General features: G+C 40.2%; 1 protein-coding gene across 7 annotated transcripts in view; it reads left to right on the top strand.

Annotated features, from left to right (window-relative positions):
• Positions 1-14,467, top strand: part of GRIP2 (glutamate receptor interacting protein 2) — a 323,541-nt gene that overhangs the window by 285,738 nt on the left and 23,336 nt on the right. For all 7 annotated transcript variants that reach the window (XM_061618438.1, XM_061618434.1, XM_061618433.1 and 4 more), the window contains one exon: positions 8,588-8,727. In XM_061618438.1, coding sequence (XP_061474422.1) covers positions 8,588-8,727 — 140 coding nt within the window. The remainder of the gene's footprint in view (positions 1-8,587; positions 8,728-14,467) is intronic.

Here is a 14,467-nt window from a genome sequence, read left to right as displayed (position 1 = left end):
ATGACAGTATCCCAAGCTTGTCAAATTTCACCAGACCTTTAGCTTCCACAGATTTCCGTGATCCATCAGCAAGTTGCACAAAATCTTGCACTTTTTCTGAAGCGTAAAACAAACGTCTGTCTTTGATTAATATATGGCTTGCCCCACTGTCAAGAAGCCAATTAACAGGTTCTAAATCTTGAGACTTCTGTTTACAAACAAAGTTCACACTGCCTTGCTTCAAGCCTCCGTCCCTGGAGTTTCGCTTGACTGGACATTCCCGCTGGAGATGCCGTCGATCTCCGCAAATAAAACAAGCCTTCAGCCTCTGCTGCTGCTCCTGTTGATTATCCTTCGGCATGGCATTTTTCACCTCTTGCCTCCTGACAGCTTCCATCAGCGCGGCTCTCTGCGCCTTCTGCCTCCGCTGCCATTCCTGGAACAAATCCTGCAACGCGTCCCACATCTGTTTAGCCGACGGCTCATCTCTCACACACATCAGTTGAGAATCCGATAGAGCCAGAAGTATAAAAGCCTGCGCCTTCTGATCTCTACGCTTCCAGGCCGCGGTCGGTACCGCCGGGGGTTTTTCATCTATAATGTCCCATAAATCCTCTGTTATCAGCAAAGCCCGCATCCTCGGCTTCCAGCTGCCATAATTCTTTTCATTAAGTCGTTCCATCGGCAAGCCTCCAGACATGTTTATAGTAGCCATCCTGCTCACCTTTGTCTGGCACAATCACACTGCCCTCTCTGGAACTCCGTCTGCCGTTCAGACCAGCAACTTACTCCCGTGTAATGCTCTGTGGATCTGGGCCATAACCCCTGTTGGCGTGTGTGCGTTGTTGCGTGAAACAGCATACATTACGTTGGAGTTAAGTTGAGCAAGAAACTTCTTCAGAGCATTTAAATCATGTAAGAGTCTTTATTAAGGCATTAAGGCTTTTCAGCAGTTCCCCCCCCCTCTAGCTCTACAGCACATCTCTCTCCAAAAGCAAAAGTAAGACAGCCTCTCTGTTCAGAGGCATGATGCAGAAGACCAGCCTCACAGATCAGAGGCATAAATCAGAAGACACAACTTACAGACTCTGTTAGAACTTTCCCAGTCTATCAGATGGTTACCATAGCAACGGCCTTGACAGCCCTTTCCCAGACTGGGCTAAGACATAACTCCCCCTAGTTACTGTTTTGCAGACTTGATGGAAAACTACTAGGCCTCATGCCAACACAAAGTTCCTAGTAAGCTTAGTTAGGTTAATGAGGTGCACTGCTTTTGATGTATCTGTAATTTTAAGAAAAAGAGAAAAAACCACAGACACGTCTGTGACTGACTCGTTCGATGGGCAGGGCAGAACTAGTTGGGAATGGCAGTGTTCAAAATGTGCAGCTACGTAGCCATGTACACCACTGATTTACTTATTTATTTATTTACTTATTTGTTTTTTGAAGTCATCGCTCACCTTTCTAATTTTTTTAACCCAAAGATGCAAGCAAAGAAATTAAAAAGATTTTAAAACAATAACTAAAACTGAATCAAAACCAGTAGAATGTTAACTCTGCAGTGAAAAATAATAATCAGAGCAGGCAGCAGCAGCAGTTAAAAAAAGGATTTGTGAACCATCCATTAAAATGCCTGCTAATGGAGGAAAGACTTGATTGCTCTCTAAAAGACAAGTTATAGTGGGGCCAGGCAGATATTTGGGATCAGGGAGCAGACAGGGTGTTCTGTTGTCTTGATGCCACTGCAGAAAAAGCTTTGTCCCTCCTGCCTACCTGCCACTCCTAGAACTCAAACACCTGCATAGCCAAAAGAGTAGATGCTATGCCTGCCCCATTTATCTCAAAGGATATATTTGGGAAATACATAGTCTCTAGAAGCCTTCCTGGGACTGAAGGCTTTAGACATGCAAATGAATGGGGTCTTTCTAACAGTGTCAAAAATATCCATGCTGACTTCCACACTTTTTAAACCGGGTGTGCCACAGTAATATGTTGAATTCTAGTAGACAACTTCTCCAAAACAATCTACCCTTTTGTTCTTATCACGGTAAGTGTTGTTCCTGCCATATTTTGGATGGGAGCTAAGAAGCCCAGGTTGGCCTGCTATTCCTTTGTACTTGTGATAGCGCTACTATACTACTTAGTGTAAAATACACCATTGGTATATACCATTGATCTTCAACAGAAAAGTTAAGACCCACTGCTGGGACATAGACTGACCTAAAATGAGTTGCAGTACTGAAATGCCACCCTACAAATGTATGGCTGAAAATTAAAAAGAAATCAAGCATGTTTTGACTATGGGTCCCATCTCTGAAAATACTGAAGTCAGCTGCTGTACACCACTTTATAAGTTGGCCTTCCTATAAAACAGCATATTGTCAAAACATGCTGGCGGTAGCAGTGGCCTGAGATCTGAGGATTCAAGTCGCTGTCACCTCTCCATTTGCATACATCCTGCTGTGGACATAACAGAGTCTGGAGTGAGCCAATCAAACTGGCTTCCTTGGATCAGGTCCAAGTGACAATTTCCATTTATTATATGTAGTTACCAACAACAATCAACCTTCAATAATAGGTTCTGTAATGGCTAAATGCCCCCTTTAGGATGCACACCTTAATGTGGTGAGGGGGTTTGAGAGTGTGGAAGAAGCTGAGAGCAATGCCGTCAGGAATCTAGACCAAGAGGCTAGACTCCTAGCAGGGGCACCCGAGGCGGAATGGTCAAAGCTGAGACACCAGACTAAGATGCATCCACACTCAGAGGAAGGCAATGGTACACCACCTCTGAATATCTCTTACCACGAAAACCCTATGAACAGAGTATCCAAAATGCAACACGAGATAGTGCTGGAAGATGAGAGCCCCAGGTCAGAAGGCACTCACCGAGCTACTGGTGAAGAACAAAGGACAAGTACGAGTAGCGCTGTGACTAATGACACAGCTGGGTCAAAGCCGAAAGGAAGCCCAGAGGCTGATGCGCACAGATGCGAAAGGAGAGTCCGGAGTTGTATGATGCACACAATAGGAACATGGAATGTGAGAAGCATGAACCAGGGAAAGTTAGAAATTGTCAAGCAAGAAATGGAGCGTATCAACATTACAATACTTGGCGTGAGTGAATTAAAATGGACTGGAATGGGACATTTTCAATCAGGCAACTACAAACTATTTTATGCAGGACATGAGAAATCAAGAAGAAACAGGGTTTCTTTAATAGGGAGAAGTGATGTAGCAAAAGCAATTAGGAGCTACAACGCAAGGTCTGAGCGAGTTATATCAATGAGATTAAATGGGAAACCTATTAACATAACCATCATCCAAGTCTATGCTCCAACGTCAAACGCAGAAGAAGAAGAATTGGAGAGATTTTACGCAGAAGTACAGGAGGAAATTGATCACACACCAAAACAAGATATGATGATAATCATGGGGGACTGGAATGCAAAAGTAGGGAACAGAGAAGAACTAAGAATTGTGGGGATATGGGGCTTAGGTGACAGAAATGAAGCAGGAGAAAGACTTACTGAATTCTGTCAAGCCAATGATTTGTTTCTTGCCAACACATTATTTGAGCAACCAAAAAGATGACTGTACACGTGGACATCACCAGATGGTCAATAATAGGAATCAAATTGATTATATAATTGGTAGCAGAAGATGGAGAAGTTCCATACTTTCTGTGAAAACAAGACCAGGAGCAGACTGCGGTACAGATTATGAACTGGTAATATCGAAAATCAGAGTAAAGCTAAAGAAGAACAACAAAGCAATCATAATGCTAAAATACAATTTAAATAACATCCCAGAAGAATATAAAGATCAAATAAGGAACAGATTTGAGGCTTTAAACTTAGTTGATAGAGAACCAGAAGAACTATGGACTGAAGTCAGAGACATTATCAGGGAAGAATGGAAAAAGACAATACCTCTAGTTAAAAAGAGAGAAAGACCTCAATGGATGACTGAAGAAACTCTTCAGATGGTTAAAGAGAGAAGGAAAGCAAAAGCAAAAGGAGACAGAAACACGGTCAGAGCCCTAAATGCAACTATACAACGACTAGTACGTAGGGACAAAGAAAACTATTACAATAGTTATTGCATAGAAATAGAAATTTTTAGAATGTGAAGTGAAAGCTGCTCTTAAAATTCTTGGAAGAAACAAATCACCAGGAGTAGATGGCATACCAATAGAGTTGCTACAAGCTACTGAGACTGAATCTGTCCAAATTTTGATAAAAATTTGTCAAGAAATGGAAAACTAAACAATGGCCAACAGACTGGAAGCGTTCAATATATATCCCACTTCCAAAGAAAGGGGATCCCAGAGAATGCAGTAATTACCGAACTATTGCCTTAATATCCCATGCAAGTAAAGTAATACTCAAGATTCTACAACAAAGGCTCTTACCATATATGGAGCGAGAAATGCCAGACGTCCAAGCTGGATTTAGAAAGGGAAGAGATACCAGAGATCATATTGCAAACATACATCGGATAATGGAATGGAGCAAGGAATTTCGGAAGAAAATCACCCTGTGCTTTATAGACTACAGCAAAGCCTTTGACTGTGTAGATCATGAAAAACTATGGAATGCTTTAAAAGAAATGGGGGTGCCACACCATCTGATTGTCTTGATGTGCAACCTATACTCTGGACAAGAGGCTACTGTCAGGACAGAATATGGAGAAACCGATTGGTTCCCCATCGGAAAGGGTGTGAGACAGGGGTGTATTTTATCACCCTATTTGTTTAATCTGTACGCAGAACATATCATACGGAAAGTGGGATTGGACCAAGAAGAAGGAGGTGTGAAAATGGGAGGGAGAAACATCAATAATTTAAGATATGCAGACAATACCATACTCTTAGCAGAAACCAGTAATGATTTGAAACAAATGTTGATGAAAGTTCAAGAGGAAAGTACAAAAGCAGGACTACAGCTGAACGTCAAAAAGACTAAAGTAATGGCAACAGAAGATTTATGTAACTTTATAGTTGACAATGAGCACATTGAACTTGTCAAGGATTATCAATACCTTGGCACAGTCATTAACCAAAATGGAGACAATAGTTAAGAAATTAGAAAGCGGCTAGGACTGGGGAGGGCAGCTATGAGAGAACTAGAAAAAGTCCTCAAATGCAAAGATGTATCACTGAACACCAAAGTCAGGATCATTCAGACCATGGTATTCCCGATTTCTATGTATGGATGTGAAAGTTGGACAGTGAAAAAGGCGGATAAGAGAAAAATCAACTCATTTGAAATGTGGTGCTGGAGGAGAACTTTGCGCATACCATGGACTGCAAAAAAGAGATTTTTCATTTTGGAAGTCAGGTCTAGCTTTTAATCACATTGCATCACAGGTCACTCCAATCACAGCAGTTCTGAGGAAAGATTGAAACTGTGCTTGTTTTTTTTGTGAGGATCTATGCCTTCCTTTATGCAAGTCAATGGAGAGCTCTCCATTTTATCCCCTAAAATCTGTGAAGGTAGCAGGGTCCTTGCTGGGGGAATGATATCTTGTCTACCTCAGTCTTTCCTGAGGATACATGCTCTTTTTCTCACCACCATCACTACCTTCCCCCCATTTGTTTGTCACCACCCTCCAATAGTAGATTTGTCCTTTGAGAAGAACCACTTCTGCAATCATTCTGAAATTTGGCAGGCTTCATCTCCTCAGAAGAAGGTGACTGTGTGCAAATTGCATCTAATTCTGGCAAAAACTAAAAAACAATTATAGATTTTTCCTTTCTTTTTTTTAAAAAAACAGATTTTAAAGGTGCACTGCATGAAAACTCCTGAATGTATATGCCTAAAATTTGGCAGGCTTACTGCACTATGGGGGGCTCTTATGTTTGTAAATTTCATCCACTTTGCCCAAGGGGGGGGAGTTAAAGCCATTTTTAGATTTGCTGTTATAGTTAATGGGAACACTCAGATTCATTTTATACAAAGCGGCTCGGAACCCAGAGCAGAGATTGAAGTGGAAAGGGCATAGAGCAATTCAGAAACAGATCAGAATTTCTAAAATGCAGATACAAAGAAGGCAAGTCTTGGGAGCCCATGCAGGTTTTTGCTAAAACCCTTTGATCATCACAAAATAATTAATCAAGTTGAAGATGCATTTTAATATAGATTATCCCCAGCACATTGTCCCCATTTTTTGCAATAAAACTTTCACTGATTTATTCAGCTGCTATAGAAACCATAGAAATATTATAACCTTTAACAAGGCAGTGTTGGAGTACAATCTAATCAGTACATTTGGAAATAAAATGTTTATTTTGCTATTTGACTGGCAACATAGTGACCTCTAGTGGATAGTTGGGAAATCAGTGTCTGACTCAAAAAAAGAGTATGAAATATAAAGAATTGGATTATATCCTAATAAATTACCAACAAACAAGATTTGCAACACTGATTGCATGACTGTATGCTAAGCGTTTGTTTTCTGTAACTGAAAATAGACAGTGTTCTTTTGTTTGTGAGAATTGTTAGCAAAAGTAATCTACTCGTGAAAGGGAGTGGAGCAGGACTGACTTTTCTGATGGAAAGATAAAATATGCCTAAATGACAACTCTTGAAGATTTTGCCGTGCCTGATCGTTAGAACAGCAGAAGTAAATGGAAGGGTTGCTATTGCTATGTTTTCTGCTATTGCGATCCAATATGAGATATAGCTACAGCAAGCAATCTGAAACTGGTTATGCAGTATTCTTTTCAGATGTTGTGTTGTTGTTTCTTGGGTCTTAATCAACCCTTCAATCATCAGTGCAATTTATGGCATGCATGGAACAATGTTGCAGCTGTAGCTTAATAGAATAACTGTGATCTAAATGGAAGGTATGACATGATTCGTCGTTGTATCCATTGGGATGCATCCCACAGCTGAGCTGGTCCTTGGGCTCTGGCCATGTGCTGGATGGTATTTCCTTAGGTGGCACAAAAGCAAGCTTTGTTATTGTGATTCCACTGTACAGCACCTCAGGGGCCATAGAAAGCACATTGTTCCCTTTATAGTTCACAGTCCATTTAGATGAATTGCTAAATTCAAGCAAGCCAGGATCAGATGGAACACATTTACTTGAATTGGTCACTGCATTGAGGATTACTTTTCTTTCTTTGTACAGCCCTCACTGAGTGTTGCATGTTTTGTAGCGGTATAATATTCATGGGAGAATTATGCTTTCTGAATTATAGACTGGGTTGTATCATGTATTCTGCGATACCAATATTTGCTTCAAAATTAGCATATTCAATATAGCCAGGCAAATGGCAAGGAAAGGGGTGAGGGCAAAGCGAGCTGCTAAGGACAGAGAGGGCAAGGAAGAAATGATCTAGAGTCTTATTTGTGTGTTTCCATATGCACGTGGAACTCTTGCATCTGTAGGCTTTTCACTGTTTCCACGCATGATAGAAATCTAGGGTGGGGAACTGGATCTGGCCAATGAAGGAGATTCCTAATTCTCCCACCCCCTCGGGCCTTCTCTGGCAAGTGGGTGGGATCACTCACCTGTCAATCACAGGACATCGTAATTGCAACCTGTCGAAGTTTAAAGGAGGTTACTGTGACCACCTATCAGCAGATGGGTGGTTACAGCAACCTCTTTTGAAGACATACTTTCAGCACAAGTCATTGCAGAGTCTGCAGAGGGAAAAATGTGCAACTCAGAAATGGAGCATTTTCCCTCTGTAGAGGAAGCAGTTTGGATTCAAAGTGCTTCCTTCAGCCCCCTCAGTTGCCCTAGGGAATTCCCTAGTGCAGCTGATTCCAACAAGTCTCCCTGTCACTGCTTGCACAGGAACAATCAGGAGCTCTTTTAAAGCTCCTCTTCGTTCCTTTGTACCCGCATCCATACCTGCTCCACACCTGATGACACATGTGATGTCGGGTAAGGTACAGGTGGGCATAGCTTGTGGAAAGGGCCTTACAGGCCAACATGAGACCTATGCCAGGGCTAATTGCATTCCTACCAAGATATGACAGGTGCCCATTATCTGCACTTTCTGGAAACAAATTTTGTTCTAGCAGGCTTTCCCAGCTGGATGAGTGGGTGTCTGTTTTATTTTTATTTTTAAATATATCTGCCGTTTTTGTGATCTTTAACTGTTTTTGTTTGCATATTGCCTTGAGACCCTTATGAAAAAGGTGATGAATAAAATAATAATAATAAAATACCCGCATACCAGAAGTTTTTCACCCTGACTTAGATTGTGCATATAGAGAGATGCACATAGAGGTCTGTATTTTGTTTCCCTTGAAATTCATGGGCCGGCCTTTATAGATTGTCACTAGGTGTGTGTGTAGTGTGGGCTTCTATTCCCATTGTAAATCACAAAATTGGGATGAATGGCTGCTAATCTGTACATAATCATGTATTGGTTTGATGTTTTTGTTCTGATTACCACAGCATATGTAGCATATGGCATATGTGCATCAGTCATCTGAACATGGCTATGTTTACTGTAAACCGCCCAGAGAGCTTCGACTATGGGGCGGTATATAAGTACAATAAATAAATAAATAAATAGAAAGATTTTGGACTGGCTTAATGAAAAAACTATAATGCACAACAGTTGGAATTTTCTTTACTTGTTTTTTAGAACTGGAGCAATCCATGTAGGAGACCGGATATTAGCTATTAATAATGTAAGCCTTAAGGGGAAGCCTCTGAGTGAAGCCATTCATCTACTCCAGATGGCTGGAGAAACTGTAACTCTGAAGATCAAGAAGCAAACCGAAAGTAAGTTCTCTCTCTAAAAATCTGCATGTTTCATTCTGGCACACCTGGAGCCAAAACGAGTATACATCAGTGTATGTCATAAAATCAGGCTTTTTAGCATAGGTGACAAGTGAGTACCTGTATGCTTGTAGAGACATTTCATCTTGGGGGAACCTTTTAAAAATATATAGTCAAGAAGTAAATGAATTGTACGATTGCATCCTCTAGTCTACATTATTAAACTGCTGTTCCCATTGATGCTGTTCGTATTAATGCCACTGTTGTGTAGGACCCTTAGATTGTCAGGAAATGTGTTTGTTTCCTTGGGAAACTACTTTAAAAAACAAGGAGGAGGGAAAACACAAAGATCAGTAAGTAACTCACTGACAGATGTAATCTCAAGCGCTCACTTGAAATTCTGTTTTAAGAAACTGACTAGATTTTGAGTTGTCTGTTTCTCTTTCAAAAAATATCTTTCAACCTTGTAATGTGAAGAGTATCTTCAGACCTGTCAACATGGAAAGTTCTTTTTATTTCTTCTCTCAGTTCCGTTCAAACAGCTCCACTTTGATGCAGCTTTAAATTTCTAAAAGAATTGCTGAAAAGCCACTTGGAGAAACCCTTAATAGGCATCCTTCACTGCCAACCATCTGCCAGTCAAACATCACACATCAGAATCTTTGTGCAGAGTCCCCTTACTATTGAAATTCTGATGCAGCAGCAATCTTTCTTGCCAAACTAAGGAGGTCAGCCCATGTCTTGAAAGGACTAAAGTTCACTCTCAAGTCCTGACTGATGTTCAAGTATAAAATTGAGAAATAGGCCTCTGTCCTTCAGTTCCTTGCTTTTAATGAAGACAACTTGACAGTGTATCCATGCAATTTAATTTTTATGCTTGGAGGGACCATTAGATTTAAACCACATCTATTTTCCTGCCTCCCTCCTTCAGCCTTCCAGCTCTTCATGAACACAAAGGACTTTGCCTGGGAAAGTAATCCTTTCCACTTTCCTTCCTAACCATTGATAAATTAGATCTCCTACTTGCTCAGAGTCGAGCTTTTCCTCTTGCTTTCTTAGCACTTTCTACTCTGGCAAAGATAAAACACCTCCCTCACCTCTGACCTCCGTTAAGTCTCTTTCCTGTGATAAGGAATTGTATGAATTCCCATAGACAGAGGCAGCTGTAATACATTTTTGTACTGTTTTCCAGTCTAATGCTTTTTTCTTTTTTTACGTCAAAAGACCTCTGGTCTGCCTAGAATCAATTGAAAAATCAAAAGTGTCTGGAGAGACAGTTCTCAGTTTCTACTGGAAACAGAAGCTATCACTAAAACAATTCTGCCCTGAAAACCGCCAATCTGAGCATTGCAGGCTTTGAATATCCTCTTGAAATAACTCCTGCAGTGAAGCTTCCCAGATAAGTTCCACAAGCAGTACAACCCTGGTTTGGCTTGTTGGGGAGGAGACATCACTTGAGACTTGTGCCATGTTTAAAAACATGTGATTTTACAAATATGCAAGTAGAGCATAGGAGTCAAGTGGCACAGGACTCCAGGCAGGCAGCAGACCCCTGTCCCACATCAGATTCCCAGGGAGAGATACTTGCACCTAGGGATGGAAGAACCTGTCGATTTTGATTTCTCCCTTTTCCATATTTCTGCAGTAATTTGAAATCACTATTTTTAAATCCTCCAGAAAATTCATCAGCATTTTAGTGTGAATTTCTCCTCATAAACTCATTTTTCTGTCAAGGTTTGACTAATATACACATAATTGCAAGCAATTTCCCCTGATATAATGCATTTTTGCATTATATTGTTTTTACTAGATATATTTTAATGCACTTTCCCCTAATATATGCATTTTTGTACACATTGTTTGGGTTGGAGAACTGCATCTCAAAATTCAGAGAAGTGTGAATTTTGAAGGAGGGCTATGTTTCAGTTTGCATATTAATTGGTGTGTGTGTGTGTGTTATGGGCCGTCAAGTTGATTACGACTTATGGCAACCCTATGAATCAGCGACCTCCAACAACATTTGTTATAAACCACCCTGTTCAGATCTTGTAAGTTCAGGTCTGTGGCTTCCTTTATGGAATCAATCCATCTCTTGTTTGGTCTTCCTCTTTTTCTACTCCCTTCTGTTTCTCCCAGCATTATTGTCTTTTCTAGTGAATCATATCAGTACCTCAGTTTCATCATTTTAGCTTCTAATGATAGTTCTGGTTTAGTTTGTTCTCACCCCCAATTATTTGTCTTTTTCATGATCAATGGTATGTGCAAAGCTCTCCTCCAACACCACATTTCAAATGAGTTGATTTTTCTTTATCTGCTTTTTTCACTGTCCAACTTTCACATCCATACATAGAGATCAGGAATACCATAGTCTGAATGATCCTGACTTTAGTGTTCAGTGATACATCTTTGTATTTGAGGACCTTTTTTAGTTCTCTCATAGCTGCCTTCCCCAGTTCTAGCCTTCTTCTGATTTCTTGCCTATAGTCTCCATTTTGGTTAATGACTGTGCCAAGATATTGAGAAGTTCAATGTCCTCATTGTTGACTTTGAAGTTACATAAATCTTCTGTTGTCATTACTTTAGTCTTTTTGACGTTCACCTGTGGTCCTGCTTTTGTGCTTTCCTCTTTAACTTTCATCAGCATTCGTTTCAAATCATTACTGGTTTCTGCTAAGAGTATGGTATCGTCTGCATATCTTAAATTATTGATATTTCTCCCTCCAATTTTCACACTTCCTTCATCTTGGTCCAATCCTGCTTTTTGTATGATATGTTCTACATATAGATTAAACAAATAGGGTGATAAAATACACCCCTGTCTCACACCCTTTCCGATGGGGAACCAATTGGTTTTTCCATATTCTGTCCTTACAATAGCCTCTTGTCCAGAATATCATCAGGACAATTGGATGCTGTGCCACCCCCATTTCTTTTAAAACGTTCCATAGTTTCTCGTGATCTGCACAGTCAAAGGCTTTGCTGTAATCTATAAAGCACAGGGTGATTTTCTTCTGAAATTCCTTGGTTCGTTCCATTATCCAAAGTTTGTTTGCGATATGATCTCTGGTATCTCTTCCCTTTCTAAATCCAGCTTGGACATCTGGCATTTCTCGCTCCATATATGGTAAGAGCCTTTGTTGCAGAATCTTGAGCATTACTTTACTTGTATGGGATATTAAGGCAATTGTTCTATAATTATTGCATTCCCTGGGATCGCCTTTCTTTGGAATTGGGATGTACATTGAACACTTTCAGTCTGTTGACCATTGTTTTCTTTTCTACATTTCTTGACAAATTTTTATCAAAATTTGGACAGATTCAGTCTCAGTAACTTGTAGCAACTCTATTAGTATACCATCTATTCTTGGTGATTTGTTTCTTCCAAGTATTTTAAGAGCAGCTTCTACCTTCTGGTTCTTCTTCATATGGTTCCTCTGTGAATGAATCTGTCATCCTTGCTTGCATCTCCTTTATATAATTCTTCAGTGTATTGGTTTTATTTTATCTTGGTCAGTCAGTGTGTTCTCCTGTTGATTATTAAACATCCCTACTCTTGGTTTGAATTCCCCTTTCATTTCTCTAATCTTTTGGAATAGGACTCTTGTTCTACCTTTTTTATTATCTTCTATTTCTGTGCAATAATTATTGTAGTAGCTCTCTTTGTCCTTATGTACTAATTACTGTATTATTGCATTTAGGGTTCTAACCATGTTTCTATCTCCTTTTGCTTTCCTTCTTTCTTTAACCATTTTAAGAGTTTCTTCAGTCATCCATTGAGGTCTTTCTTTTTAACTAGAGGTATTGTCTTTTAGCATTCTTCCCTGATAATGTGTCTGACTTCAATCTATAGCTCTTCTGGTTCTCTATCAACTAAGTTTAAAGCCTCAAATCTGTCTCTTTTTTATCTTTATATTCTTCTGGGATGTTATTTAAATTGTATTTTGGTGTTATGATTGCTTTGTTCTTCTTCTTTAGCTTTACTCTGATTTTTAATATTACCAGTTCATGATCTGTACCGCAGTCTGCTCCTGGTCTTGTTTTCACAGAAAGTATGGAACTTCTCCATCTTCTACTACCAATTATATAATCAATTTGATTCCTATATTGACCATCTGGTGATGTCCACGTATACAGTCGTCTTTTCAGTTGCTCAAAAAATGTGTTTGCAAGAAACAAATTATTGACTTCACAGAATTCAATAAGTCTCTCTCCTGTTTCATTTCTATCTCCTAACCCCCATTTCCCCACAATTCTTAGTTCTTCTCTGTTCCCTACTTTTGCATTCCAATCCCCCATGATTATCAGAAAATCTTGTTTTGGTGTGTGATCAATTTCTTCCTCTATTTCTTTATAAAATCTCTCCAATTCCTCTTCTTCTGCGTTTGCTGTTGGAGCATAGACTTGGATGATGGTTATGTTAATAGGTTTCCTGTTAAATCTCATTGATATAACTCGCTCAGACCTTGCATTATAGCTCCTAATTGCTGTTGCCTCATCACCTTACTATTAAAGCAACCCTGTTTCTTCTTAATTTCTCATTTCCTGCATAATATATTTTGTAGTTGCCTGACTGAAAATGTCCCATTCCCGTCATTTTAATTCACTCACGCTGAGTATTGTAATGTTAATGCATTATGTTTCTTACTTGACAATTTCTAACTTTCCCTGGTTCATGCTTCTCACATTCCATGTTCCTATGGTGTACGTTGTACAACTCCGGACTCCTTTCGCAACTGTGGACATCAGCCTCTGGGCTTCCTTTTGGCTTTGACCCAGCTGCGTCATTAGTCACAGTGCTACTTGTACTTGTCCTTTGTGCTTCCCCAGTAGCTCGGTGAGTGCCTTCTGACCTGGGGCTCTCATCTTCCAGCACTATCTCTTGTTGCATTTTGGATACTCTGTTCATAGGGTTTTTGTGGTAAGAGGTATTCAGAGGTGGTTTACCATTGCTTTCCTCTGAGTTTGGATGCATCTTAGTCTGGTGTCTCAGCTTTGACCATTCCGCCTTGGGTGACCCTGCTAGGAGTCTAGCCTCTTGGTTTAGACTCCTGACAGCATTGCTTTCAGCTTCTTTTACACTTTCAAACCCCCTCACTACGTTAAGATGTGCATCCTAGAGGGGGGTATTCTGGAGAAGTGCAAATTAGGTAGTTTCTCCTTAAAATACAAACAAAATTGAATTTCACCCCATCCCTGTCTGCACACTAAAGTGCAATCCAATCTCCAGATCCTTTCTCTCTCTCTCTCTCCCCCCCTCTCCCTCCCCCCCTCTCCCCCCCCTCTTGCTCGGTCTTCCCAAAAAATGCATTTACTTTCACACCTTGAGAGATCTTCAGGCCCACCTGAAGCTGAGTTCAGAATGGAGAGTCACCTTCCCCAAACAGCTTTCACAATCAACTGATGATCTCTGTATGTCTCAACCACTAGCTCCTATGAAGGGAAAACATAATAATTGCTTTTAGCAGACATTTCCCTAAGAAAGGATTTGGCTGGCACAGCTTGGCCAGCATTCATAATGATATTTTTCTTTCTTTCACACCTTAAAATGCATTTTATTTCATACCCTAAGAGACCTTCAGGCCCACCTTAAGCTGAGATCAGAATGGAGAGTCACCTTCTGCATACAACACATGAGTCAAAACAAATAGGGAAGGGGGAAACTGATTTGCCCACCAATCATTCTAAATCTGAATGATCTGAAATTAGCATTCCAAAGCCGTCTCAAGTCATCATCATAAGCAAT

The sequence above is a fragment of the Rhineura floridana genome, chromosome 3, assembly GCF_030035675.1.
Source record: "Rhineura floridana isolate rRhiFlo1 chromosome 3, rRhiFlo1.hap2, whole genome shotgun sequence".
In the NCBI taxonomy this organism is placed as follows: domain Eukaryota; kingdom Metazoa; phylum Chordata; class Lepidosauria; order Squamata; family Rhineuridae; genus Rhineura; species Rhineura floridana.
Note: the sequence above shows the minus strand (reverse complement) of the source record. Positions and strands in the feature narration are given on the sequence as shown.